At 48.7% G+C, this 23120-nt stretch overlaps 3 protein-coding genes across 3 annotated transcripts in view; 1 reads left to right on the top strand and 2 right to left on the bottom strand.

The window, feature by feature from the left end:
• TEX14 (testis expressed 14, intercellular bridge forming factor) overlaps nt 1-2926 on the top strand; it is a 32532-nt gene extending 29606 nt beyond the window's left edge. Inside the window, exons 27-31 of the mRNA XM_030962802.1 lie at nt 1002-1119; nt 1286-1381; nt 2027-2136; nt 2550-2610; nt 2791-2926. Coding sequence (XP_030818662.1) covers nt 1002-1119; nt 1286-1381; nt 2027-2136; nt 2550-2610; nt 2791-2827 — 422 coding nt within the window. The 3' untranslated portion in view covers nt 2828-2926. The remainder of the gene's footprint in view (nt 1-1001; nt 1120-1285; nt 1382-2026; nt 2137-2549; nt 2611-2790) is intronic.
• A 3391-nt stretch (nt 2927-6317) lies between these two features.
• Nucleotides 6318-10282, bottom strand: LOC115911782 (pinopsin). Its single transcript, XM_030962979.1, has 5 exons — nt 9943-10282; nt 9167-9349; nt 8578-8723; nt 6889-7128; nt 6318-6455 (listed from the first exon to the last, which is right to left on the bottom strand). Exons 1-5 carry the CDS (start codon nt 10280-10282, stop codon nt 6318-6320), a joined length of 1047 nt encoding a protein of 348 aa, XP_030818839.1.
• Nucleotides 10283-10977: 695 nt separating this feature from the next.
• The window catches only part of DOC2B (double C2 domain beta), a 31022-nt gene continuing 18879 nt past the window's right edge, over nt 10978-23120 (bottom strand). The window contains exons 4-9 of the mRNA XM_030962924.1: nt 22497-22606; nt 16241-16367; nt 15880-16037; nt 14447-14528; nt 14170-14266; nt 10978-13047 (exon numbers count right to left, since the gene is read on the bottom strand). Coding sequence (XP_030818784.1) covers nt 12911-13047; nt 14170-14266; nt 14447-14528; nt 15880-16037; nt 16241-16367; nt 22497-22606 — 711 coding nt within the window. The 3' untranslated portion in view covers nt 10978-12910. The remainder of the gene's footprint in view (nt 13048-14169; nt 14267-14446; nt 14529-15879; nt 16038-16240; nt 16368-22496; nt 22607-23120) is intronic.

Raw genomic sequence — 23120 nt, 5'->3', positions numbered from 1 at the left:
TGCTGCAAATGCAAATGGTGCTAAGTGGGAATCATTTTTAGATGTACAACAAGTCGTGTCAGAGGAGGAGAAAACCTAAATGTTTATAGGCTGTGCTTTTTTTTTTTCCTCCAGTGAGTCACAAAGTGAGCAGCAGTGAAAAAAAAGCAGACAAAAAAAGGCAAAAGAAAAAAAAGAAAAAGGCAGAACATGAGTTAAGTCTGTAAAAAGCTAAATACCACAGTCACTTGAGAATGATGCTGGCACATGTTTGGTTGTCCTACAGCTTTGTGAAATCTTTTCCTGAGGGATGGAAGTTCATTGGAGCTTCTTGTTTTTAGGGGGAGAGGACTGCAGCAGGCTATTGCTGGCTGCTCAATCACTGTGGTTTTCTTGGATTTGCATAAAGCACAGCTATTTCAGACTCCCATTTTTTTGTGGCAGCCTCGTGCTTCCTGCTTATCATAGCCCAGCAGAAGGGGCTGAAATATTCCCCATTAGCCCAAACCTGAGTTTAACCCTATCACCAGGAATTTCCAGATGAGAAAATTCACCATGGGGTGCCCTTCTCAGCCCTAAGCCCAACCCTAACCCTGATTTCTGTGAGGAGCAGAAATTGCTGATAAATCTTTGAGGGGAAATCAGTGGATTTTGATGAATAGGCAAATCAAGCTGCCATCCTCAGATTTCCCTTGGGTTTCTCTCCCATATCTGGGATTGGAAGGGGAAAGATTAAAGATTCATTTCCAAATGCATTTTTCATTTCAGTGGGAAACAAAATGTAGAGTCCTGTGAGTCTGGAAATGTGTTGGAGTGAAATATTTATCTGGGCCTTGCTGCTGGCCACCTTTGACTGCAGATAATGGGAATTTGTTCATCTGGTAGAAAATCAGGCCTGGCTGAGGAAAGAGTGACTGAGAAATGGGCAACTGGAAATTGCCCAAGTGCAGCAAAGAAAACAACATTTTAATGTCTTTGTTTATCTTCCTTTGATACTAAAATCTTGCTGTTTATGTGACTAGCTCTTGATCAAGTTAAAATGGAAAACAGAGAGTCAGGAAAAGAATCTGAGAGAAATGAGAAGACAAATCAGAGTTTATGGACTAAGGAGTCATTTAATCTAGCAGAGGATACAGAAAGGTATGAAAAAGGATGGGAAGGCATGTCTGGCTTTGAGTTACAAAGACTTAGAATTTTAACAAGATTCAATGCTTGCAGAAAACTTTAAATCCCCTTATGACTGTTTTATTTGGAAATTTGCAGCATGACCCTTGTCACCATCACCTCGAAATCTTTTATTTAACAGGGCTCACTCCAGTCTGGATGATGTTTTGGAAAGAATGCTCCATGCAGTTCCTGGAGATGAGGAGATCCAAGAAGAGCCTCAGGGACACACTCTTGGGTGAGCTGATAATTTCTATTTGTGTTCAAGGGTTTATTTTGTGTGCTGTGTACAGATTTGTGGAGGACTTTTCAGAAAATGGGCTGAGACTCCTTGGGGAGTGGAGTGCCAGGGAACTTGCCTGGAGACGTGAATGTGAACTCTCCTGCTAAATTGAGATGGAAAAGAATGTTTTGTTAATACAGCTTCCTGTAGGTGGAAAGCAAATACTTCAACAGCCCTGAAAGGCAGTGCTTGGTCTTCACAGAAATCAGAGATAATTTGACAGAATGGGGGAATTTTTTGAGACAGAGAAAATGTGCATTAAGAGAACAGAGTCATGAAAGCTCTTTATAAAGAAGAGTTTGTGAAAATGGTTGTGCTTTCATGGCAGTATATGAGGAAATTTGAAGAACATGGCAGAAGTCATTTAAACATAATTTTAAGGAAAATATTCACATCCCAAATGACTCTTTTTCTTCTTGGAACTAAAGATCAGAACCCAGTAACTCTGAACAACTCCACAGTGAGTGCTCATAAGTCATCTCTAACTTCTGTCTCACAAAGGAACTTGTTGACATCAGAGTGTTTGGCATCAGAATTTTCTATTTCATCCTGTTAAAAAAGGAAAAAATGAGGATGATATACAACACTCTGTCATTCAAGGGCTGCCAGCCTGCAGGATCCAGAAGATGCTGGAAGGAAGAATGAAGTAGAGGAGAGAGGAGCCTGGGCTGGAGGCAGAACACCAGGAATCTGCGCAGGGACTTCAGCAGGTGTGCCCTTGGTCTGTAGAGCTGCTGGATACACCCAAAGTTTGAAATGTCCCAAATCTCTGGTTACTTTTGGAAATATTGGTGGTAATTTTAAAATGTAGAAGCCCTGGGGGTGACATCCCTGTGCTTGTTATTGCATTTGCAATAACAAATTGTTACAGCAACAGCAGCTGTGCCCCTGTCTGCTGCCAGAGCTCCACAGCTGAGCTGGGATTGGGAATTCAGGGATGGAAATAAGGATTATTTCTGATTTTCTGATCCCCACGAGGGTCCTGGGTGATGCAGCAGAGCTGGGACTGGGTTCTGATTCCAAATGGGGCTGAATGAATCAAGCAGAGGAACCTGCAGCTCTTGATTCATTTGCTGCCTCTGTGTGGCTTTCATGTTCTGAGCTGAATTTCCCTGATTTTTAGATGAGATGAAGGATCAGAAATCCCACCCCCAGCAGCAGGTGGCTCCAGCTCCACCCTTCAGGTGAGACTCTGTTAGTTAAACTGGAATTGTGGCAGAAATTTATTCGTGGCATGAGCTGCATTCCTGTTTTTCATGAAAAAGAGTCACTGTGAAATCCCATTCCCTTCATCTTGTACTTTACAGGAGAAAAAAACAACTTCAACTATAACCATTTTTTCCTCTTTTTTTTGTTCCCTGCAGGAAAATTGTTTTGGATGAGAGCTCTCTCCATGATTAAAACACCAGAGTGAATAAGTTTTACGCATCACCTGCTTGCTGCTGCTTGCACAGTGTTTTGTCTGTGAATTGCAGCCCCTTTTGGCCACGTAAACACCTGTAAAGCTCAGATTTCCTTGAACAGCAGCAGCAAGTTCAGAAGAAAACCCAATGCTCTGTGTTCTGAAATGTTTTGTACTGGTTTGATGCCATTGTTGCGTGCCCAGGCAGTGTCACTGTGCAGAAGTGAGCTGGTTGTTTTTTCTTTTTTTTACTGTCACATCCTTATGAAACTGCTTTTTATTCTGCACGTGCACATTTTCATAAGCTAAAGAGTTCCTTGCTCTGTTGCATTATGCAGTTTTCAGATTAAAGACAAAATGATTGTAATTCTGTGGGCTGCTGGTGCTGCTCAGGCACTGAAATGTTTCCATGCTGGAGTGCTGCAGCCCATGTAGTGTCTGTTTTTCCTTGCTCATTAAATTTAACAAGGTAATTTCTTGTTTTCTCTTTACTTAGTGCTTTTGTGATCTAGTGTTGAACTGATTTGACTGATTAAAGGGATTAATTGCTGTGCAAAAAGCTAATGAGGAAAAGGCAGTGTTCTCCAGAGATTGCAAGTGCAGCAATATGTTCCCTGCCAGCATCAGACAAGAATGTGAAAAAAATGTGGTTGTTATGAAGATACCTGGTGTTTAATTCAACCACATTTTTGGTAGGCCTCGTCCAAAAAAAAACCACCAAGATCTCTGGATATAATTGAGTTTTGGATGAGAATTTTGATGGGCACAGCAATTTCATATTTCACACTTTTTTGTGATAAATGCTGTTCCAGGTGCAGGAGTGAAGGCTGTCCTGTTCCCTGGGCTTTGAGCTGCTTTTGCACATCTGGGAGTGCCAAGTTTTGTATTTTCATTCCTGCTTTTGCAAGGAAATGCTCCAATTCTGTACCTGTTCATTTGGTTAAACAACATTAATAAAAGTTTCCAAGGTTATTGTGCTGCCTTTGGTTCTTTTTCTCTTTGGAGGTTCATTTTTGGGGTTGTTTTGTTGGGGTTTTTCACTCGTTTTTAACACTGCTTCCCATCATCAGGCCATGGTACAACCAGGCACTGATGGAGCTGCTCCAGGGAGGATCCTGCAGGGGTGGGGGAGGAACAATAAGAGAAAATAAAAATCTTTCTGAGGAAAGATAAGAGAAAATAAAAATCTTTCATGTGTTTGTGCTGTGGTGGCAGTGACAGAGGCGCCTCAGGCCTAGCGCAGGCCTCGCCCCGGGCTGTGACACAATTCCGGCCAAAAAAAATGTTTAATGTTTTCTAACCCAGCCTTGTTCCATCCTGGATTCTCTGTGTGGGACTTCTGTGCTGCAGGCAGAAGGAGTTTTATTCCTGGTAGGAGCTGCTGGAACAAGATCCTGCTCCCCATGGCCCCGGGGCTGTGTCACCCGCAGGGACAAAGAGCGCAAAATGTTCAATTGCAAATTTGGATTTTGTGATCCTGTCCTTGGGGGCTTGTGGCTCATAACTGAGGGTCATTCCCCCTCACTTTGGGCAGTGTTTTTGTTGGGTTTCAGGCTTGTTTAACTAAATAAAAAGTAGCCAAAGCCAAGTGGCTGCAGCAGTGTGTGGTGAGCAGCACAGGAGCGTTTTCACATTCATGGAATTATCCATCCCTGGCTGGATAACAACATGTGAAATCTCAGCTTCCTGCATTTCTTGTTCTATTTTATCTGTGGGACCAAATGGTGAGCAGACTGTGAACAGTTTCCCTATCTTTTTTTAATCTTAATGTGGAGAATTTTTATTTCTGTTGGTGGAGGGCCTTTCAAGCAGCCCCATGGCCTGTCTGATCTCCTTATCGGGGCCAGAACACAACAGAGATTTCAGTTTCTCAGCTGCTTGTGCTTGCCCAGATTTTAAGTTTAGCATGGACTTGAATCATCCTGATAACATAAAGCATGGGCACAAAAGCTGTGATTAACAGGCACAATTAAACAAGGACCAGTGCAAGACAGCAGAGGAGATCAGAGGGCCCATCTAATGCTGCTTTTCAGCTTCCCAGAGAATGAAAGCCCAATTAATTAAATTAAAACAGTGATACTGAGCTGTTCTAATTCCTCTCTGAGCCCTGTGAGCTGTTCTGCACAGCAGGAGAGAGGGAGGCTGAGACAGGGGTGGGGATGGGTGTCCTGTGCCCCCACACCAGGTCATGGACTCATGGAATGGTTTGGGTTGGAAAATACCGTAAATATGATTTAATTCCACCCCTCTGCTACCTTCCACTAGCCCTGGTTGCTCCAACATGTTTCATTTCTTTGGACTGGGCTGGTTTGGGGATTTTTGTTTTATTTTTGGTTTGAAGCAGAGAATCTCAGATGGTGGGAAAAAAAAAAACAACAAAAAACCAAACCCTCACTCTCCCAAATCTCCCAAATCTCATCATCCCTCATGGCAGTGCAAATTGCTGGGGTGCCTGGCTGTGGATCACCTCATTTTGAAAGCAATTCAAGGGTTCAGGATCACAAATCTATAAGACAACTCTGAAGGCAGACAGACTTTTTTAGAGATAGAGGAATTGGGTGAAACTCAGTTTCATCCACTTGCTGTCTTCAGTATCACCTTCAGAAGCCTTTCCTGGGCTCCTGAATGACAGAATCTGCCTCCAAAAACAGAAGTGTGATTGCAGCTGGAGTAGATAAACGCTGGGATTGGAGATTTGAGATGAGGTGTGAAGCTGTGGAGCCTGTGGAGGATTTTTTATCTTTTATCCTTTCAGGCTTTGGCATCTTTTGTTTGCTGCTGGTGGGCCTCTGCTATGCCTTGGGGCCTGGTACCACTTGTGTTTCCACCCTTGCTGGGAAATCAGTGCATTCAGACCTTTCCTTATTGCCTTAGGTTTAAAAAAAAGAAAATTAACTTTGGGTCTGTTTTATTTCCTGGCTGTCTGTCTGATGTTTGTGGCACTTGCCACGAGGGATGTGCCAGCTCTGGTGGCAGGAGGGGATGTGTTTTCTGTCAAACCTTCTATCAGCCAATAAAACAGATGAACTGCTCAGTATTTATCAGTGTTTATTAACACAGTTGGCTCTCAAACATTCCTGCTGGATTTATGCCAGATTTACAGCATCTCCCTGAACTTCCCAGCAGGACCAGGCATTGCAGGCAGGGCTTGGTCTGTCAGGGGATGGTGACAGGCCATGTTCCACCTGACTCTGGGCCAAACAGCACTGAGGAAAAATTACTGATCATTTGTTATTTGGTGTTCTTGAAAGGCTCCAAGGGGAGGGTGGGGGTTCCTTAGGAGAGGGACATAGTGAAAATCTTCATTTTCTCCCATGATGGGATGGCTCCTCACCTGCAAGAAGACACTGTCCTGTCTTTTTTTTTGTTGTTGGGGACCTCTCCAGCCTCTGAGAGCCTCCATCAGCTCCACCCCGAGCCTCTGTGCTGCTGTGGGTGGCACAGGCAGATCCTGGAGCTGGCACTGGTGCAGGCAGGACGTGGCAGTTGTCACACAGGGTGGGATGGTGTCACCTTGTTCCTCAGCCCCTCTGCAGCGACCTGGGGACTAGGGGCAGCTGGAGAGGTTTTCCCCATCCCCCTGGGGTGGTAACCACAGCACAGCATTCCCAGCAGGCAGCTCTGGAACTGGGCAGGGGAGGAAGGGGCAGGTTATTTGTGGCACCAGAAATCCGGCGTCACCCGGAGACTCGGCAGCTTGGACCCTGGTTATATTTTGGGAAAGATCTCTGACTATTCCCAGCCCAACTCTTTGTGCTTTATGGACAATAAAAGTTTCATTCTGTTTGCTTTGTGCCTTCAACGAGCAGCTTGTGATCCAACATTAAGTTGCCTGACCCCATAAAACCATGGAAGCAGAAAATGAGCTCTTGTTCGGGCTCGCAGGCTGCTCCCTCCCTCTCCATCTTATTCCCCAAATCCTTGCTGCTTACACAGCAACCCCGAGCCTGTGACCACACTTCCAGATAGGATAGATGCTTACTCCAGGATTTTTGAGCCTGTCTAGCTGCTCTCCATCTTGGTTTGTGGCTTGCTCTGTTTGTTTGGAGCTTTCTCTCACCTGTTTGTTCATGAAGACGTAGATGATGGGGTTGTAAACCGTGGCCGTCTTGGAGAAGTAGGAGGGCAGGGATGCCAGGGCTGGCTGGATGACAATGTCCTTGTTGGTGGCCACCACCAGTGCAAAGGTGGTGTAGGGCAGCCAGCAGGTGAGGAAGGCCACCACCATGGCCACCACCATGCGTGTCACCTCCCGCTCCGCCTGCTGCGTCGTGTCCGACTCCTGCTGCTGCGCCGCTGCCTGTGGGGTGTGCGAGAGAGGAGAGACCTGTCAGCAGCTTGGAACAGCATCCCATCCCTTCTGGGATAGATGATGTGAGAAACAACTGCTCACTTCGGAAATTTAAAAAGGTTTATCAAATGTCACAAATGCGTATTTTGTGATTGGCTTTTCGCAAGTATTCAAATGAATATTATATGTGTTGTGTTAGAAAGTAATGCTGTATTAATTCTCTTAAGTACTGTGTTAAATATAGTTTTAGGTTATAAAATTAATGTTAAAATATAAATGATGCTATGTAGGAGACTTTTTTAAAGAAAGGACTTGCAGTGAGATAGCAGCCACAGGACACCTAAATCTTTCAGAGAAAAAGAATTTAATGTCCCATTATCAGGAGAAGTTAACTTCTTCCCGCCTCGAAGGTGCTGTCAGGATTCAGAGGAAGAAGTTGACACTGACCAGACAGAATCCTGTATTTGAATGGATTTTATGCATCATGTATGAGCTGTATGAATATGCAACAGGTTGTTGTTTTTAAGGGTTAATCCTCTGTTAACGTGGGTCCTTCTTCGGGCTTATTCTGCCCAGAAAAAGGTACCTGGACTGTCTGTAACTCTTTGTTTCTATTGACTCATATTGTCCTAATTCAAATTGTCCAAACTATTATTACTCTAATTGCATTACTATTTTTATAACCATTTTATTACTATTAAACTTTTAAAATTTTAAAAACAAGTGATTGGCGTTTTTCACATTAAACCTTAACAAAAATACAACAAAGGACTACATAAGGGAAAGGCTGTCTGATGGCAACAATACAGGGGGAAAAGGAACTGTGGGGAGAACAGAGGACATCTAAACTACAACAACATAACTATACAACACTAAAGCTTTTCTTAATATTCACACAATAGTTATCTTTTAATTGTGAGAGCCAATCATCTCATTCTCCATCTGTAACAGATGAGGGATGCCATGGCTGACTCTCACAATTAGCAGACAAATATTATGGATATAGGTTAAGAAAAATTTTATAGATTTATAGTTGTGTGACTATCAAGGGACATCTGGGAGGGCTGGCTTGTCACTGTGGTGACATCTGACCTCCAGTCAGGATTTGAGAGATCTCCACCACTGGACAGCGAAGAAGGGGTTGATGGACAGAACTTTGGGAAGGGTTAAAGGGTTAAAAAGGAAAAAACCTCCATTGTGAGGGAGCTGAGCATGTGGGGGGGAAAATCTTTTGCTCCCGGCGCCGTAACCTTTTTTCTTCATTCAATCTCCTGTTGTATTTTTGATAAGGTTTAATAAACCTTCCTAAACTATGAAAAGTGAGTTGCTGTTTTTCACAGCTGGGAGCCCTGATGGCAGTGCCAGGAGGAGCCTGGCTGTCCCCAACACCTGCCCTGAGGCTCTCCATCCCCATGGAGATGTTTTGGGAACGGGCTCACCTGAGCTGGGCTCACTTACCGCCCGCAGGGTCAGCAGCAGGTTGGTGTAGGAGAAGAGGATCAGGCTGAGGGGCACCACGAAGCAGGTGACAAACAAGGCCAGGATGTAGCTGCTGTTGTTGCTGCCACCCGTGTACCAGTTGGGCCCGCAGGAGGTTCTCAGGCCTGGAATAAAGGTTGGGAATGAGCCTAAAGCAGCTGGGGCTTGGATAAGGGCTCAAGGATGGGCTCCAAAGCAGCCATGCCAGCTCATGTGTCCATCCCCAAGGGCTGCAGATCAGCCACAGGGGTTTGGGCTGGCCAGATGCCCTCTGTGATTTGTGGTGGAGTTGTGCCAGGCCCCTATAAGAGCGGGTTTGGGCTGGGTGTGTGCTGGGTGATGCTGCAGCAGACAGAGCACCTCCAATAAGAATGGCTGCAGAGTGTCCTGTGGTGGGGAACTTCCAAAGAACAGCCTCCAGGAGAGGATTATTGGCTGAGCAAGCAGGAGATACTAACAGGAGAGATTAACCCTTTAGACTGCAGCCCAGACCTTCTCCAGCTACCCCAGGCTTGAAAACAAGAGGCAAGAAGACAACACAGCAGAGTCTGATGCACATCTCCCCTACCTTCAGGCACGTAGCTGCTCCAGCCCAGCAGTGGTGGGGTTGTCCAGAGCAGGGACCAGCCCCAGGTGAAGGCACAGCCGCTGGCAGCGTGCTGCCGCTGGAACCGAAAGTCTCCCAGGGGTCTGCAGACCACCAGGTACCTCTCCAAGGCCAGGATGGCCAAGGACCACAGCCCCACGATGCCTGGGGGGACAGCAGGGGTTGTGTCTCAGGGACAGCTTCTGCTGCCTCTGCTGGGACGTGGCAGATGGTGGTTTAGTTCAAGGAAATATTGTTTGAACAAGAAGCCGGATGTTTTTTCCTTACATCAAGGACAGCTGTGATGTTTGGCTGCTAGAAACTGTGATTTTGGCACTGCTTCTCTCACAGCAGGGACAACTGGGATATTTGGCCCTTAGAGATGAAGTTGGCAATGGGTGGCTGTGATGCCTTGTGGTTCCAACAACAGAGTGTCCTCAGGGAGAGGTTTTGTGCAATTTCCAGTCCCTGGTGCACAGCCAGCACCCATGAAATACATCCCAAACAAGGATCCCCAGTGTTCCCAAGTGGCATTTCCCCTCTGTCAAGACCAAGACCGGACGTGTGGTGACCTGGCACAGCCAACCACCACCCCAACCCTTCCCTGTGCTAACGAAGAGCTGCAGGACACAACAAGACAGCCGAGTTCCATGACATGAAAGCGTTGACTTTAGGTGCTGAAACACCCCCAAAGCCCCTCTGCTAAACCCAAAAGCACCATCCAAAGCCCAGGGGCAGGTCTGGGGTGCTCTCCTTACCTGTCAGGGACACCATGAAGCCCTCCAGCTGGCAGAGGCGCTCCCCAAAGACGAAGAAGCCGCGGATGTTGTTGGAGAGGCTGACGGAGCTGCCGCAGAGCGTCACCAGCAGGTTGGCCACGGCCAGGTTCACCAGGATGTAATTGAGGGGCGAGCGCAGCCTCTTGTGCCTGATGGACACCACGATGACCAGGCCATTGAGCACCGAGGCCGAGGCCACCACCAGCCCCATGAGCACGGCCACCCCCAGGTACACGGCCCTGGGGGCCTGGTGGGGCCACTGGGGGCCATCAAAAGGTCCTGGGGTGCTGCCATTTGGGGGCTCCTGGGTGCTGTCCATGGAGCAGCAGCACCTGGGGCAGGTGATCTCCCCCAAAAGCAGAGCCTCTTTATAAAGCTGGAGGGGCTGACGTGCCCCAGAGCAGCTTGGCTTTCAAATACCTTAAGCTTTATTTTAATCTGAAGGGTTTGTCCTCCCTCCTGCTTTTTATAATCAGCTCTTTATTCCCGAGGGGATAAAGAGTGACTTAAACAGAAATCTGATGGCTGAACAGAGCATCATTTAATTGAGTAAATATTTTTTTTTCCTTGTGTTTTCCATCTGTGAGCCTGGCCTTGGCACCTGGGTCTGGACATCATTCCCCTGTGCCCTGTGTTTGCTGGGCTTCAAGGCTACTAAATACATATTAAACATAAATAAATATAAATATACATGTAGTAGATATACTTAATTGGGCCATACATATGTATTTTCTCTCTCCATATAAATATATATATCCCTATATATATATATATATATATATCCCCATATATATATATATAAATACTTATAAGTACATATATAATATTTATAATACATTTCTAGTATTTTATAGTATTTATATAGTATATTTATAGTATTTTATAGTATTTATATAGTACATTTATATTATTTATACTATATTTGGCCAAGATGCTCAGGTTAAAAACCATTTCTTCCCAAATCCTTGCCATCCTCCAAATTCAAAAGCTGCACCACCAGCATCAACCTTTCTTTTTTTTTTTTTTAATTTTTATTTTTTTAACCTTTTTATTTTCGGTTCTCATTATAAATATTAACAAATCTGACCAAAAGTACACAGATAGGTAATACTGAAATACAAAAGTCTCTCAGGATGCAGGTAAGGACGGTTTCTGCAGCCTTCACATGGTAGCAAAACATTGGTATCAAACATTTTCACGAGGCCTGGCATGACAACCACCAACTCTGCATGCAGCTGGGACGAGGGACGGAGTGTCCACTTAGAAAAGACTGGGGTACAAAGTGAAGGAACCCACACACACGTGTCCTACTCCACCTCAGGCATCAACCAGTTTCATAGGCTGGGAAAAAGGATGGACTGAAAGGAACTTTGCCAGAAAAGGGAGGCACAGCCAACCTGGTGCTCCTGGAGCTTCCCTGGAAGCTCAGACCCCAACCAGGTTTTAAGGTGCTGGACCAGAAAGGATTAGTGGGAACATCCGACTTGACAGGCTGCCAGTATTCAAATAAAATCCATGCACATCTGCAGGATGCATTACAAATATTGAGTTATTTAAAAAACCCCTATGAATGTTGGGTTTTTTTCTTTTATCTCCCACCCCAATATCAAACAAGGTGTAACAAGGTGTAACAGGATCATCACTTGGAAAAGTAAACATAGGTTTCCAGAGATTCCATTGCTTCCCAAGAGAAAAAAAAAGAAGGTGGCAATACCTGCAAAGGGTTTGGAAGCTGAGGGTAACTGAGACTTGTGGGGAAAAAGCAGCTCTTCCTAAGAAATCATTGTTTAAAGGCTTCCAAACATTTTGGGAATGGTGCAGCATTTCCTAGAAAGCTTTAGCTTATCCCACTGGATGCCTGGTGGGATGATGATGAAGATCCAGCCAAGACATCATCCTCTGTGATCCAAGGATCACAGAGGATGATATCTGGGATTATTATAATATTAATATATTATTACTGTGCCATATTAATATTACTGTGCCATACACAGAAAATTATTTGGTTTGGACGCTGAGGCAGAAAATGAGTCAACCTCACGGCCATGCCGAGCTACAAACACAATTCCAGCTCAGCTCCGAGGCTCAGCATCTTCATTATTTAATGCATGAATTGGAATGGGATGAAAAAGGGAAAAAATTATAGAAAAATTCAGCCTGAAAGCTGGCTTTGCTGGAAAAACAGCCGTGCTGCTGCATGGCATGGTTTCATTAGGAGAGAAGCTGCTTCCTGGGAAGCAGGAACAGCCAGGCTGTTCCAGGGAGCTTTTTCATTTTGCCTCCCAAAGGTGAAGCTGCCTGATCCCAGGAGGAAAAGCTTGGTCTGCACAGCTCTGCTGCCTGCACGTGAGATTTACTGGAGAGGACGAGCACAACATTCCTGGAAGGAGAGCAAACACTCTGTCCGGGTTCACCAGGGACACAATCATTCCAACAGAGGAGCTTGAAATGCAGAAAAGACTGTTTAGGCCCAAACCACAGAGACTGACAAACCACCAGAGATATGGCACAAGCTGCCTCCAGGAGACAGTTCTGGGTTCTGTGTGTTTTTCTGGGGACGCCTTTTGCCGATGCCGGACACACGGACGCGGACGGACGCATTCATTTTTTTTTGCCACTGACTTGCAAGGCAGCGAGAAGGTAAACTGTGAGTAGAGGCAGGATTTGGGAGAGGAGCCAGACTGCAGTGCATGCAGGGGCGCACACCTGCGTGAGTGTGAGTGTGAGTGTGCGGTGCACGCTCGACAGCGGGGCTGTGAGTGTGGCAGGGCGCAAAGAGGCGTTCTGGAAAAGCCAGAGCAAACCACCTGTGCCTTCTCCCCTGGGAAGGGCTTCCCTGCAGCCAGGCCCTGCTGGGGGGTGTCCTGCTGTCCTGGCTGTCCCGGGATACCCCCGTATCCAAAGCTGGGAGGAGCCCCAGGGCTGTGGAGCCGCGGCCCCGCAGGGCTCAGTCGCTGAGCACGGCGCCCGGCAGCTCGTTGGTCAGCGTGTGCCAGCGCTCGATTTTCTTGTCCTTGTTCTTCAGGCAGTCGAACCAGTGCTTGAGCCGCTCCCCTTTGGCATTGATTCCTAGCACGACTCCGCCTTGGGAGGGAGACAGAGAGAGGGAGAGGTGTGGGGGGAGCATCAGCGCTGCAAGGGATGCTGAGAGATGCCGAGGGGTGTAGCCATGATATTTTATGAAAAATCCTTTCCTTAGGATTTTTCCTCCTGAGAAGCTGAGAGGCCTCAGGAACAAAATGTAAACAATGGTTATCAGCTGCTGTGGAATGCAACAGGTGCATCTGTGATTGGTCTCATGTGGTTGTTTCTAATTAATGGCCAATCACAGTCCGCTAGCTCGGACTCTGTCCAAGACGCAAGATTTTGCTGTCATTGTTTCTTTTTCTATTCTTAGCTAGCCTTCTGAAAAAAATCCTTTCTTCTATTCTTTTAGTATAGTTTTAATATAATATATATTATATATTATATATATAATATACATATATCATATATAATATATTATATTATATAAATATAATATATATTATATATAATAATATCTAAAATATATAATATATAGAATATAATATATATAATAAAATAATAAATCAAGCCTTCTGAAACATGGAGTGAGATCCTCATCTCTTCCCTCATCCTCGGACCCCTGCGAACACCGTCACAGAGGGGGATGCTGGAGGGAGCCAGGTTTCATTAGGATTCATCAGCATCCTCATGGCATCCAACCTGATGTGAAACTCAGCCCAAATTCCCCACCCCCTCGTGGTCGGGGACGTGTCCCAGGCAGTGTCCCAGCCCCAGGCAGTGCCCCTGTCCCTTGTGCCAAGGGCTCACTGCAATCACAGGGGCTGTCGGAGGTACCGGGCACTTGTTAGTGATAAATCACAGTGACCAGAGACAAAGTCACAAACAGCCCTGACATCCAACAGAGATAAATGAAACCTTCCTGTTAAACATGTTTTGCACTCAGAGGAAAACATCTGAAAACAGAAGGGGAGAGGCAGATGCATTTTCTCCCTGCTTGGATGCTCCGTGAGAGGCTCAGGTGCAGGAGAGGGATAAAAGCAGAACAGAAACCCAGCGAGAATGAATGTGGGCATGCAGAACAAACCAGGAGGGTGGAGGAGTGCGGGAGAAACAAGAGGCACAGACAGCAAAGATAAATAAAAAAGAGGCCAAGGAGACCTTCTGGAGTGTGCCACTCACCTATGAAATCGTTGGATTTCCCGATGTCGTAGTCCCACACAGTGACTTCCAGGGTCTTCTTTGCCAGGTCACCGTGCTTTATCTCATAGAAAAACTCCTGTGGAGGAGCAGAAGCAGAGCCAGGATGAACCAGGGGCTGGGGCTGCCCATCCTCCTCCTCAGGCTTTGCTGCCCACAGGGAACCCATCCCAAATCCCTCATACAGTGACCAAGGTGGTGAATTTTTATCTTTTAAGTCTGAGGCTGAGAAAAGCCCCTTGGTGAGAACCACACCCACCTCATTGAACTCGGGGTTCAGCGTTTTCTTCTTCACTGCTGTCTTGTGCTTGGATTTCTTGTCCTCATCTGGTTTCAAGTAACTGCAGGGAGACCAAAGTGGGTCCCAGTGAGGAGGGCAGGAGGCCACGGGTGGGGACATCTGTGGCTGCAGCTCCTGAGCAGAGCCAGGTGAGCCCCCTGAACCTCCAGATCCTCCTCCCCTGCTCTCCCCTGCCAAAATGCTGGGGCCAGCTGGGAGGAGGCAGCATTTCAGCATTTCCCCTCCTCAGAACCGAGCCAGCTGCTGGCTGCCATCAGAGAGCACCGATTATCCCATCTCCAGTCCCTAGGGGACACTGGCACCGCGCACAAAATGCTCTCCAAAGCCAGCACTCCCAGCCCAGGACCTGTCCACACTCGGGATTGTGACTGGTCTGCTCATGCAGAGCCTCTCCAGGAGACAGGAACCACACGCAGGGTGGAAAATGGAGCAGCTTTGAGCAGCTTTGAGCTTGTTCCCTGCAGATATTCTGGACAGCAAACAAGATTAAAGTGTCATCAAGCAGAGAGGGGACCTGAAATGTGGGCCAGGCCAAAGTCAACCCATCATGGTTTTGTGCTGGTGCTGTGCCTTTAAACATCAGTTGTGCTTCCTTGCTACACGTTCCAGATCTTGCTGATAATTAAAAAAATTAGGGCTTGTGCTGAGAAGCATCAGTTCCCTATCTGCTCTGATCCCAGCCCTGCAGATGCAACCCCCTGTGGATGGCACAGGGGACACCCAAAACTGGCTGGGTGCGATGGCAATTGTGCTGCTCAGGGGCTGAACCTCCCATGGGCGTTTAAAAAAGCAGCAGGGGATTTTCATACAAACACCTCCACGCCTAAAAACCAATTAAATAAGAAGGTGAAAGCGTGCTGCTGATGAACTCCATCCCTGGGTCTCCCAGGTGTGGTTTCTCCCAGCGGTTCTGCCTTAGCAAATACCATCCCTAAAAGTGCCCAAATTTGAGTTCAGCACAGTGAGGACAAGGGACAGGCAGGGAGTGAATTTGGAAAATGCCACCCCCAAAAAACCAGGAGCTGTTTTTTTGGGTGAGGCAGGGCCAAACCAGCAGCGCCAGCCCCTCAGCACCAAGTGCTGTGCCCACCTCACCTGAAAGCTCTGCCAAACAATGCCAGGGAACAACGCTCCAGGCAGGGGCAAGCTGCTGCCTGACGGCCTCATTTGCATCTCCTAATGAGAGCAATTAATTCCCGCTGCGGGGAGAGGCGGGAGGGGACAGCAGGACCACGGGTGACACTCACATTTTGATGGATAACACTCATATTTTGACGGGTGACACCCACATTTTGACAGGGGACACTCACACTTTGACGGGTGACACATTTTGACCACATTTTCATCACATTTTGACGGGTGACACTCACATTTTGACAGGTGACACTCACATTTTGACGTAGGGGTCGGAGTAGCCGTTGGCATCCATGGCAGCCAGGTGGGCGCAGCGCATGATGCCCACCTGCAGCCCCTGCTTCTGTGAGCTGTACTTGAGGGAGATGAGGATCCTGCCACGCTCCTCCAGCGACTTGTCCTCTGTTTTATCTATCTGGGGAGGGAATGCACCCAGTCTGGGAGGCTGCACCAGGGTGCAGCCACAGCCAGACAACTCCCCAGCCAAGGGATGCTCTTCCCCACGTCCCAAATTATGTCTGAGGGGTCAAACAGCTCCACATTCCCACATGCCACAGGGAGAAGCTGCTGCGCCTGTGATTCCAGGGTGGGATGAGGCTCTGAACCCCCCTCACTCACCGGCAGCTGCTTCTCCAGGCAGATGTTGAAGTTTTTGGTCTGGTTGGGTTTCAGTTTCTTCAGCGGGATGCGCGTCTCGCCGATGAACTCGTTGTGCCGGAACTTGTCCTCGTCACACACCGAGATCCTGCAACAGCACAGGGTGAGCAGGGGCACTGGGGACAGGGCAGGGTCCCCCCAGGGAGGGAGCAGCTGAGGTCACCCTTCCCCAGGCCATGGACAGGGCAGCTCCTCTGCAGCTGGAATGGAATGGAATGGAATGGAATGGGATGGGATGGAATGGAATGGAACGGAATGGAATGGGATGGAATGGGATGGAATGGGATGGAATGGGATGGAATGGGATGGAATGGGACGGAATGGAATGGAATGGGATGGGATGGAACGGAATGGAATGGGATGGAATGGGATGGGATGGAATGGAATGGGATGGGATGGAATGGGATGGAATGGGATGGAACGGAATGGAATGGAATGGGATGGAATGGAACGGAATGGAATGGGCACAGCCCAGCCAGGGCAGCTCAGGGTGAGAGTGTCTGTGCCTAAATGCACATCCCAGCCCAGGCACTGCTGGAAAAGCAAGCGACCCCCCTAATGACTCTTCCATTAAAACATCAGAGTCATCAGCGACTGAAGCAAAATAAATCAGAGTTGCTGGAGCTGCATTTTGCTCAGCCATGGAGGTTCTTCCTCATCCCTCCCTTGTGTGGCTGGGAGAAGCCTGCTTCCCACACAGCTCCTTCCCAAGGGGCTCAGGCACTGCTGGGAGTGTGGCAGCTCCCAGGGTGACCCTGGCTGGGACACAGAGCAGGTCTGCCACCTCCTGTCCCACCAGACAGACAAGGCCAGGAGTGATTCCCACACCCAGAGCAAGGGAAATGTCACACCTCGGGCAGGTGAAGCTCTCCCAGCCCTGCTGGGATCCTGGGGTGCATCCCAGTGAGGTGGTGCTGAGCCCAGGCTGTTTTCCATGGAAAAGCTTTTCCACGAAAAAGCCACCACTGCCTTTCCCTGAGCTGGCAGCTCATGAGTCATTCCTCTGCTGCTCCTGACAGAGGAGCAAAGTCAGTGCTTGCAGGAGCCTCTGCTTGCAGCTCCCCAAATCCCAGAGGGCCAGAAGGGTGCCCTGAGGGAGCAGCAGTGCTGGGAATGGGGAAAACCATCCCCATCCTAAGGGAGCATCCTGCATCCCACTGGAGCCACGCAGGACTGGCTGGGCTCCCTGCCCATGAAGGAAAGGCATTTCTTTTCCTTTCCCTTCCATCCTTTCTCCTTAAAAAAAAGAAAACATCCACTCCCTTTGGTGTCCATCTCCCCATGGGTGGCACTTCTTCCCCCAGGGACCACAATAATTAAACATAAATAATGCCCTGTGATCCCACCTGAGGGTAAATAATTGCACACCACACCTCTGGCCTGCTCAGCATCTGGATGGTTTATCCATGGATGGGTTATCCCTGCCCATCAATCTACTTATCAATAGATTATTTATCTGTGGATGCTTCAGTGCCTTATCCAAGGATGCTTTGACCACCCTCACGCTCACAAATGAGCAACAAGGAAGCAAGGAAGCCATGGGGATGTCTCAGTGCCACAGCACAAGGATCATCAGGGCTGGGGAGCAGCACAGAAAAGGGGTTTGGAAAAAAAAAATAATGACAAGAGCAGGAAAACAGGGAATGCTGCTCTCCAGAAAAGTGTGCTGGATGCAGCGTTACTATAGATACCCACAGCAAAAACCACCCCACCACAAGGCTGAAATCCTCAAAGAGAATCTCAAATGCAGGCACAATATTCCCCATTTCCTCTCCTCTTTCTTGTGAAGAACAAATCCAGCAAAGGAACAGCAGCAGCAGCTCCACAGCCAACACTGCACTTGCCAGGAGGGGACAGGAGGGGACACGAGGGGACAGGAGGGGACAGGAGGGGACAGGAGGGGACACGAGGGGACAGGGCCTCACAGGGAGCTGGCAGCCCAGGATTTCTGCCTACACCCAGCAATTGAGGAGTGGTGCTGGCTCCTGGGCACTCAGGGAGACAGGGTTTTGGGATGGTTTACCTCTTAAAGATGTGACAATTCTCCTGACAATGTGCAGGGAAGCACAGCAAGATCCCAAACACAATGTCCTGCTCGCTGTGAAAGCTCTGGAGCCTCAGGATGGGCAAAAGCCCAGGAAGGAAAGGTGGAAAACTCCAGTGGTGGTGGCAGGGAGAGCATCTCCAGTGTCACACTGGGCCCTGTTTCAGGCCCTCAGGGACATGGGAAGGCCCTTGAGAAGTGGGTTTTGGCACTGGGAGCTGGAGACACCTCCAGGTCCCTCCCAGCCCCTTTTCCCTGTGGCACCTCTGGGCATTTTGTGGGGGTTTTGTGTCACCTCTCCCAGTGCTCAGCCCCCAGCCCCAGTTCCTCCTCCCAGCTGCAGTTCCTCCCCACTGGAATGGGATTTCCAGCACTGGCCCATCAGTGAGGGCAGTGAGCTTTGAGTGAGACGAGCAGGAAGCCCATCCTTCCCTTTGGAAAAGGGCATACTGCAATCACACCAGCTCGGATTTCATTAGGAGAAATCCATGTGATGGAATTTTTATGCCTTGGGATAGAAAATCAGCCCCATGACAAAGAGCACGAGATGTCTCTGGCAGCCTCGTTCCCCTTCCATCCCCAGCCTGGAACTGGAGCTTCACCCCTTCCTCATCTCTCCTCATGAATCCCAATCCCTCCAGCCCGGTGTTCCATCTGATATCCTCGCTGTGGGGTCCTGATCTTTACATTAATGGCTGTGAAAAGCACCTTGGAAGGAAACTAAGCAGCAAATGAACAATCCCTGCTCATTAAACTTCTCCTCCCTCCTACTCAGCCCGGGCTCCTGGGCTCCAGCCCTGACTCACTGAGCAGCTCCAGCAGCTGACTCATGGCTTCTGCTCCCTCACACGGGCTCCTTCCCGGTGTGGAAAGGGGAAATGGGGGTCAGCAAGGATCCTTTGCCACCAAAAACACCCAGAGCAGAGCCTGAGATCATCCCCTGTGTCTAACACCCCTTAGGCAGCAAGGGAGGCTCCCCGCGAGGAGCAGGTGATGCTGGCTTGGTTCAAGGACAGGCAACACCAGGCAAGGGGACAAAATAACCCCTTGGGAAAGGCCAGTTCTGCAGGAAACAAAAGGAGGATTCCATCATGGGCTCCACCACAAAATGCCTCCAAGTCTGAGCACAGAAAGCATGGCAGAAATGAGCTGGAATTACAAGTGCACCTGCAATTCCAAGCAAACCTCATTCATCCAGACTAAAGCAATTTGGGACCCCAAACCTTGAAGTGGCTGCACTCTGCTTATTAGTCCTGATCAAATACTATTTTCTGAATAATACATTTAATGAGTCATGATGTTTGTCAAACACATGATTAAACAAAGAATTCCTGGCATTCGTGGGCTAGCTGAGTAGCCCATGAATAATGCATCACCTCGCCAATGTATCTGGATATGAATAATTGTATCCAATATCTGACCAGCTCGGGTATTTATTATGAATGCAATTTATTTATTGTATATTACATCTATTATTTAACTGGAGGAGATTGTATTCTGCCTGTTCCAGCTTCCCCTGCAGCATTTCTGTGCCTCCCCCTGACATTGTACCCCGTGGTGGGAATGGGGGCTCCAGGGTGGGATTTCCCCCCTGGTGCTGGCAGGGAATCTGTCCCCAGTGCCATCCATCTGTGCACTCCAGTGTGTTTTGCACGGCTCTGAACCTGCCTTTATCCCAGGCTGGTGGGTGGTTTCATCCCTGCTAAGCCTTGGGCTACACTCAGGGATATTTAATTCAATGAATGGATGAGACCTTTCGAGATCCTCCCACCTGCTGCTCTCCACGAAATCCCAAATATCTGCTGCTTTCTGAGGGGGTTGCTTCATTAACAAAATCCTGCTTGCCAGAGCAATTAGCTGGGCTGCCTTCACCTCTCCTTCACCTCGGGGAGGTGAACCCTGCTGCCTCCTGGGCTCTGGGACAGCAAAGTCACTGCAGTCTGGACAAGGCCATGCAGGGATGAGGGAGAGCCTGTCTGGCCATGATATGGGGTCGGGGGGCTTGGGAAGGAGGGGATCCAACACCCAGCTGTCTGGGATGTCCTGACAAATGCCACTTGTCCCCTCCAAAAGGCTGCAGCACTGGCAGGGTGCCCCAGGCCAGCACCACCCCAGCAATCCATGCTGGACACGTCTCCACCAGGTGGGCAGGGAAGATTTTTTCCTGGGTGCTTTTCCAGCTTCCCTGACACATCTCCAGGCTGCAGGGAGGCAGCTTTGATCTCTCTGCCTTTATTTTCACATTAAAGAGACTTTGGAATTGCGTTCCCTGTCCAGCTCAGCACCAGGGAGGCTCCCAGGGAATGGGCACCACCCAGACCCACGGGAGCATCACTGATGCTCTTTCAAGCAGCACCAGCTGCCTGGCAGGAGCCTCTCCTGATTAACACAGGGAAAACCAGAGTCCTGCTGGCTTTGAAGTTGCCTTTTCCTGGTGGAAAAGGAGATATTTGGAGGAGAAGATGGATGGGTGAAGCAGAGCACCCAGTGCATGGAGATGTTTCCTGTGGGAAGCAGCACTGGGAGAGTGAAGGGGCTGCTCAGAGCAGAGAAACAGCTCCAGCCACACCAGAACACTGACAGATGGCCAGTTTAGATGGGACATTGGGAGAAAATCCTTCCCTGTGAGGGTGGGCAGGCCCTGGCACAGGGTGCCCAGAGCAGCTGTGGCTGCCCCTGGATCCCTGGCAGTGTCCAAGGCCAGGATGGACAGGGCTTGGAGCAGCCTGGGACAGTGGGAGGTGTCTCTGTCTCCTTTAAAGTCCATCCAGCCACGTTGTCCTGCAGACTGAGGTGGGCTACAGGGGTCCATGCAGAGTTTTGAGCTGTGGGGAGGGCACAAGGAGCTCCACAGCACCCAGGCTGGCCGGCAGGAACGGGATGGGGCAGAGCAGGATTTCTGCGGGGGAAAAAGGCAAATCCAGCCCCGCACATATTTAGGTGCATCCCCCATCCCACAGCTCCCTGCTGCCTCCAGGATAAACAGCCCTTCCCGAGGGAGAAGCAGCTCCCAGAGCCCTGGAGGAATGGGGGTCGAGCCCTGCTGCTCCCTGTCGCCTTCCAGCAAACGACTCAGCCAGCATCTCCTTACAGACCCATTTCCACGCTTGAGGAGGCTGCAAACTTCAAAGCCTGCAGTGAAAAAACACCCACCAATAATAACAACAAACTGGAGGCTTCCCAGCCCCAGCAGCCTGCAGCACTTCCAGCATGACTAATGCTTTCCAAGTGAAATAATAATAATAATCCACGGTGCTGAATTCCCCATCTCCCTGCACTCTGCAGACAACAGGTGGGCTCTGCCCTGCCTCACCCCTGAGCAGCACCTTTCACCAGGCAGCTCTGAGCTCCTGGCATGAGGAAAATCACAAAACCCCAGGGCACCTGCAGGTGAGGAGGGTGGGATTGCAGCCACGGAGCTGGCAAAGCCCTGAGTCCTTGCAGAAGGATGTAAAATCCTTTCTTTGCCAGTGGATCTCACAGCAAATCCTGCAGCACGGCCCCAGGTCAGGGTGGTGATGGAGCAGCCGAGGCTGCCCACAATTCCTGCCCTCATCCAGGTGGGGCAGAGGCCAAAACATGAGAAATCTTTGCATTCACAGGTGTCTGCTCCCTGCAGAGCATCATTCCAAGCTCTGCCCCTGCCCAGCTCCACCCTCACACAACCTCTCCCAGCCCCTGGGAGATGCTCAATGCACAGACTGAACCAACAAAACAATATAATAAAATAAAGTCTTACATTCTTTGTTTAGTTGGACAGTCATTCAACAAAAAGCTCAGCTCTGAGAGGGGCCCAGAACACCCCTGAGGAGATTTTCTAAGCAAGACACACCCGCAAAGCCTCAACACGCGCCCGTGAGAGCTGGGCATGGAGAGTTAAACCCAAACCACAGCAGCTGGGCAGGCAGGAGCCAGCCAGAGGGTTCTGAGGGTAATGATGCAGCAGGAACAGGCTCCTCACTGCTCCCCCCAGCCCAGGCTGCCTGTAAATCAGCTGGCAGAGGCTCTGGGGGTGATGGATGCGTGCAGGGCACACACCCCAGCTCTGGGTTTGCTGGGGATCACTGTGCTCTGCTGGGAGCAGCTCCAGCACCCTCCTGTGGGGCTGAGCATGGGTGGAAGTGTCCCTGGGGTGGGGAGGGAAGGGAGCCTGTCCCCCAGGTGGGGACCCACCTCAGCGTCTTGCGGATCATGTCCTCGTCGGTGATGCCGTAGTAGGTGAGGGTCTCGTTCCACGTGGGGTTCAGGGTGTTCCTCAGCGTTTTGGTTCTCAGCTTGTTTGCCTGGCAAAGCAGAGGACGTGGGGTCAGTGGGATTGGCCATCTGGGCAGGGGAGGAGGCCCAGTGTCACTGTCATGTTTTCTGAAAAATCCCTTCGCCGGGATTTCTTCTTCTGGGAAGCTGAGAAGCCTCAGAGGAAATTGAAAACAATAATTATCTGATGGTTTTATCTGATTGTTTTATCTGATTGTTTCTCTTGCGTTTGGCTGCTTTGGAATGTGGTTTGGAGATTATTTACCCAACATGTGTGAGTTGTTTTTACTTAATGACCAATCACTGTCCAAGCTGTGTCAGGACTCTGAGCAGTCAGTCACGAGTTTTTCATTAGTATCTTGTTAAACCTTCTGTAGGGGCCTTTCTCTATTCTTTAGTACAGATTATAATATAATATAATATAATATAATATAATATAATATAATATAATATAATATAATATAATATAATATAATATAACATAATATAAATTATTTAGATAATGTATAAATATAAATAATATATAATTATTATAAATAAACA

Source organism: Camarhynchus parvulus, chromosome 19 (genome assembly GCF_901933205.1).
Source record: "Camarhynchus parvulus chromosome 19, STF_HiC, whole genome shotgun sequence".
Classification (NCBI taxonomy): domain Eukaryota; kingdom Metazoa; phylum Chordata; class Aves; order Passeriformes; family Thraupidae; genus Camarhynchus; species Camarhynchus parvulus.
The sequence above is the reverse complement of the archived record's forward strand: the minus strand, read 5'-3'. Positions and strand labels throughout refer to the sequence as shown.

Excerpts from the sequence above, each read along its gene's own strand:
- LOC115911782 (XM_030962979.1), bottom strand. The coding sequence starts at position 10,282 with ATGGACAGCACCCAGGAGCCCCCAAATGGCAGCACCCCAGGACCTTTT. Across the intron at positions 8,724-9,166 it reads GAGCAGCTACGTGCCTGAAG|GCCTGAGAACCTCCTGCGGG; the intron begins GTAGGGGAGATG and ends CCTTTATTCCAG. Across the intron at positions 6,456-6,888 it reads ACGTCTTCATGAACAAACAG|TTCCAGAGCTGCCTGCTGGG; the intron begins GTGAGAGAAAGC and ends TCCCCTGCCCAG.